At 53.9% G+C, this 5,605-nt stretch overlaps 1 protein-coding gene across 1 annotated transcript in view; it reads right to left on the bottom strand.

Annotated features, from left to right (window-relative positions):
• Positions 1 to 379: 379 nt before the first annotated feature.
• Positions 380 to 5,605, bottom strand: part of LOC145339576 (leucine-rich repeat and fibronectin type-III domain-containing protein 2-like) — a 10,317-nt gene continuing 5,091 nt past the window's right edge. The window contains exon 2 of the mRNA XM_080184069.1: positions 380 to 1,785. Coding sequence (XP_080040195.1) covers positions 380 to 1,785 — 1,406 coding nt within the window. The remainder of the gene's footprint in view (positions 1,786 to 5,605) is intronic.

Here is a 5,605-nt window from a genome sequence, read left to right as displayed (position 1 = left end):
AAACATATAAGATGATTAGAGGTTTAGACAGGGTGGACAGTGATAGCCTTTTTCCTCGGATGGAGAAATCTAGCACGAGGGGGCATGGCTTTAAATTAAGGGGGGGTAGTTATAGGACTGATGTCAGGGGTAGGTTCTTTACCCAGAGGGTGGTGAGGGGTTGGAATGCCCTGCCTGCTGCAGTTGTAAATGCGCCTAGTTTGGGGGCGTTTAAGAGATCCGTGGATAGGTTTATGGATGGAAAGGGATTGGTTTAGGTTAGTGAGTTAGTGTTGTTTTTTTTTTAAAAGCTGGTCGGCGCAACATCGTGGGCCGAAGGGCCTGTTCTGCGCTGTAATGTTCTATGTTCTATGTACCAGGGTCACGGGGGGGCACAGTCTTACCTGTACACCAGGGTCTCGTCCACCGAGGAGTTGTACTGGATCTGGTACATCCAGACACCGTGCTGGGGCTTGGCGACGGGCCAGCGCACCAGGGCGGTGGTGGCCGTCACGTCCAGCACCGCCACCCTCCCGTCGGCCCCCCTCCGGCCCTCGGTGCCGTTGGCGGCGGGCTTGTTGGAGGTGGTGATGTCGGAGGAGCCCGGGTCGCGGTGCGGCGCCCGGGCAGTGCCGTTGCCCCGGTGCGGCAGGGGGATGATCCTCAGCTCGGCCAGCGCCGTGGACTCTCCGGCGGCGTTGGCAGCGAAGCAGGTGTACGGGCCGCCGTCCCGCACCGTGGTCACCAGGATGTCCAGCGTGCCGTTGCGGTAGGAGGTGACCCGGGAGGAGTTGGAGACGATCTTGTCCTCCGGCGACACCCAGTGGACGGCGGGCTCGGGGTCGCCGACGGCCCGGCACTTGAGGGTGGCCCGCTGGCCCTCCAGGATCCAGACCTTGTGGGTGTGCCGGGTGATGAGGGGGGGCTCGCAGACGAACTCCTCCTCCGGGATGTACCAGAAGTACTTGCCGGCCAGTGGGGCGGGCGTGGCGCAGGTCTCCATGTCATCTTCCCTGGCCAGGCGCCGGAGCCAGAGCAGCTCGCAGTTGCAGTGCAGCGGGTTCCCCCCGAAGCTGAGGGCGATGGTGGGGGTGTACGGCGTGGGGCTGACCACCCCGGTCTGCGAGCGGGCAAAGAGCGAGTCCGGGGGCAGCGTCTGGAGCCGGTTGGAGGTCATGTCCAGCCGGGCCAGCTTGAAGAGGTCGGCAAAGGCCCCCGCCATGACGTACTCGATGAGGTTGTGGTCCAGGTTGAGGGTGTGGAGGTTGACCATGCCCCGCACCGCCTCCCAGGGCACCGTCTGCAGGTTGTTGAAGGACAGGTCCAGGTCCTCCAGGGTCAGCAGGAAGTCGTCGAAGGCGGAGGCCACGATGCTGCTCAGCTGGTTGTTGTTGACGATGAGGTGCTGGAGGTTGACCATCCCGCTCAGGTTGTCCTCCAGCAGGGCCGCCAGCCGGTTGCTGTCCAGGTGCAGGGAGCGCAGGCTCTCCAGGTCGGCAAAGGCGAAGGGCTGGATGAAGCTGATGGTGTTGCGCGACAGGGTGAGGTCCACCAGGCCCGACATGTTGAGGAAGTCCTGCTGCTCCACCGCCCGGATGAAGTTGTCGGCCAGCCGCAGCTCCACCGTGCGCCGGTCGATGTTGAGGGGGATGAAGAGGAGGCCCTTGTTGGCGCACAGGGTGCTGAGGGACTCGGACAGGTTCTGGCACGTGCAGTGGAAGGGGCAGGACTGGCCCACCGCCGCCAGGCTCCCGGCCAGCACCAACCCCAGGAGGAGGGTGTCCATCGCGGAGCCGTCAGGGAAACCTGGGGGGTGGGGGGGGACAGAGGACACCGGGGTTAGATCAGAGCGGACGGAAGCCCTGTGCCCAGACATGTGCCCAACCCCCAGCCCTCCCCCACAACTCCTACCCCCCACTAACGGGAGCCTCAGTTCCCAACCAATAGCACCACGTACAAGCGACACTCCTTTCTAAGCCAACCTGTGTGACAAGCCTCACGCGCCAGGGACCCACGTTCGATTCCCGGCTCGGGCCACTGTCTGTGTGGAGTTTGCACGTTCTCCTCGTGTCTGCATGGGTTTCCACCAGGTGCTCCAGTTTCCTCCCGCAGTCCAAAGATGTGCGGGTTAGGTGGATTGGCCATGCTAAATTGCCCCTTAGTGTCCAAAGATGTGCAGGTTAGGGTGGATTGGCCATGCTAAATTGCCCCTTAGTGTCCAAAGATGTGCAGGTTAGGTGGATTGGCCATGCTAAATTGTCCCTCAGTGTCCAAAGATGTGTAGGTTAGGTGGATTGGCCATGCTAAATTGTCCCTTAGTGTCCAAAGATGTGCAGGTTAGGGTGGATTGGCCATGCTAAATTGTCCCTTAGTGTCCAAAGATGTGTAGGTTAGGTGGATTGGCCATGCTAAATTGCCCCTTAGTGTCCAAAGATGTGCAGGTTAGGTGGATTGGCCATGCTAAATTGCCCCTTAGTGTCCAAAGATGTGCAGGTTAGGTGGATTGGCCATGCTAAATTGTCCCTTAGTGTCCAAAGATGTGCAGGTTAGGTGAATTGGCCATGCTAAATTGCCCCTTAGTGTCCAAAGATGTGTAGGTTAGGTGGATTGGCCATGCTAAATTGTCCCTTAGTGTCCAAAGATGTGTAGGTTAGGGTGGATTGGCCATGCTAAATTGCCCCTTAGTGTCCAAAGATGTGTAGGTTAGGTGGATTGGCCATGCTAAATTGTCCCTTAGTGTCCAAAGATGTGTAGGTTAGGTGGATTGGCCATGCTAAATTGTCCCTTAGTGTCCAAAGATGTGTAGGTTAGGGTGGATTGGCCATGCTAAATTGCCCCTTAGTGTCCAAAGATGTGCAGGTTAGGTGGATTGGCCATGCTAAATTGCCCCTTGGTATCCAAAGATGTGTAGGTTAGGTGGATTGGCCGTGCTAAATTGCCCCAAATTTCAGGGGGGGATTCGCAGGGTAAATGCATGTCAGTAGTTTTAGCTGGGGGAAGGGTAATTATGAGGCCATTAGGAGAGAATTAGGAAGCATTGGTTGGACTAGGAGGTTACAGGGACTAGGAACGTCTGAAATGTGGAGTTTTTTCAAGGAGCAGCTACTGTGGGTCTGTGATAGGTATGTCCCTGTCAGGCAAGGAGGAATTGGTAGGGCTAGGGAACCGTGGTGCACAAAAAAAGTTGATTTGTTGGTTAGGAAGAAGAAGGAGGCTTATGTTCGGATGAGGCTTGAGGGCTCGGGTAGTGCAGTAGAAAGCTTTAGATTGGCTAGGAGGGAGTTGAAGAGGGAGTTAAGAAGGGCTAGAAGAGGGCATGAGATGACTTTGGCTGATAGGATTAAGGAGAATCCTAAGGCATTCTATAGGTATGTTAAGAATAGAAGGTTGGTCAGGGCAAGATTAGGGCCAGTTACAGACAGTAGGGGGATGTTGTGTGTGGAACCGGAAGAGATTGGAGAGGCATTGAACCATTATTTCTCTTCGGTGTTCACGCAGGACGATATGAATGTAGCTGAGGAGGTCACTGGGGTGAAGGGGTGTAAAATAGAAAGTATTGTAGTTGATACAGAGGATGTGTTGGATATTCTAGATGGGTTGAAAATAGATAAGTCCCCTGGTCCAGACGGGATTTACCCTAGGATTCTATGGGAGGCAAGAGAGGTGATTGCAGAGCCACTGGCTCTGATCTTCAGGTCGTCGTTGGTCTCTGGTATAGTACCGGAAGATTGGAGGACAGCGAATGTTGTCCCATTGTTTAAGAAGGGGAGCAGAGACTTCCCTGGGAATTATAGACCAGTGAGTCTTACTTCTGTAGTGGGCAAGGTTTTAGAAAGAATTATTAGGGATAGGATTTATAGTTATTTGGAGAGTAATGAATTGATTCGAGATAGTCAGCATGGTTTTGTAGCGGGAAGGTCGTGCCTTACTAACCTTATTGAGTTCTTTGAGAAGGTGACCAAAGAGGTGGATAGGGGTAAGGCAGTAGATGTGGTATATATGGATTTTAGTAAGGCGTTTGATAAGGTTCACCATGGTATGCTTCTGCAGAAAATGCAGATGTATGGGATTGGTGGTAATTTAGGTACTTGGATCAGGAATTGGTTAGCAGATAGGAGACAGAGGGTGGTGGTTGATGGTAATTATTCATCATGGAGTTCGGTTACGAGTGGTGTGCCTCAGGGATCTGTTTTGGGGCCACTGCTGTTCGTAATCTTTATTAATGATCTGGATGAGGGTATAGTTGGGTGGATTAGTAAGTTTGCTGATGACACCAAAGTCGGAGGTGTGGTAGATTGTGAGGAAGGGTGTCGAAGTTTGCAGGGTGACTTGGACAGGTTGCAGAGCTGGGCCGCGAGGTGGCGGATGGAGTTTAATGCGGAGAAGTGTGAGGTAATCCATTTCGGTAGGAATAACAGATGTGTTGAGTATAGGGCTAACGGGAGGACTTTGAATAGAGTGGAGGAGCAGAGGGATCTAGGTGTATGTGTACATAGATCCCTGAAAGTTGGGAATCAAGTAGATAAGGTTGTTAAGAAGGCGTACGGTGTCTTGGCGTTTATTGGTAGGGGGATTGAATTTAGGAGTCGCAGCGTCATGTTGCAACTGTACACAACTCTGGTGCGGCCGCACTTGGAGTACTGTGTGCAGTTCTGGTCCCCACATTACAGGAAGGATGTGGAGGCTTTGGAGAGGGTGCAGAGGAGGTTTACCAGGATGTTGCCTGGTATGGAGGGGAGGTCCTATGAGGAGAGACTGAGGGATTTGGGGTTGTTTTCACTGGAAAGAAGGCGGCTAAGAGGGGATCTTATTGAAACATATAAGATGATTAGAGGTTTAGATAGGGTGGATGGTGATAGCCTGTTTCCTCGGATGGAGAAATCTAGCACGAGGGGACATGGCTTTAAATTAAGGGGGGGTAGTTATAGGACGGATGTCAGGGGCAGGTTCTTTACCCAGAGGGTGGTGAGGGACTGGAATGCCCTGCCTGCTGGGATTGGTTTAGATTAGTGGGTCAATGTTTTTTTTTAAAAATAAGACTGGTCGGCGCAACATTGTGGGCCGAAGGGCCTGTTCCGCGCTGTAATGTTCTATGTTCTATGTTCTATGTTTATGGGGATGGGGCTTGTATGGGATTGTGGTCAGTGCAGTCTTGATGGGCCAAGCGACCTCTCCTTCTGCACTGTGGGGATTCTATGATGACCGAAAACTATCCTCAGTCTCCGCGGGGGGTGGGGGGGGGATGCGGTTGGGGTATATCAGGATGTAACACTGCAAAGGGAATTTTGGGGGAAGTGCAGGGGTGTTTGGGGTGGGGTGGGGGGGGGTGGGGGCAGACTGGGAGAGGGATTCTGCTACTCTGTGTGCGTTCGGTGCGTGTGACAAAATGGGACAAAAGCAGGCGTGTGCTACGAGCTGGTTTGCCCGTTAGTGTGTGATCAGACCTGACCAATAAATCACCTTGCCTTGGCTGGAAGCGTGGTGCAGCGAGTATATTCCGATTAACACGGCCCCCCGCCCCCTCTCCCCCACCCCGAGTCTCGGGGCTTTGTACGAGTGTCTTGCGGTGGTGAGCTGGTTCACCCCAGGACAGTTAGACAGATCCGTCCAAGTGGTTTTGTTACGA

Source organism: Carcharhinus amblyrhynchos, unplaced genomic scaffold (assembly GCF_965287045.1).
Source record: "Carcharhinus amblyrhynchos unplaced genomic scaffold, sCarAmb.v2.hapA scaffold_546, whole genome shotgun sequence".
Lineage (NCBI taxonomy): Eukaryota > Metazoa > Chordata > Chondrichthyes > Carcharhiniformes > Carcharhinidae > Carcharhinus > Carcharhinus amblyrhynchos.
Note: the sequence above shows the minus strand (reverse complement) of the source record. Positions and strands in the feature narration are given on the sequence as shown.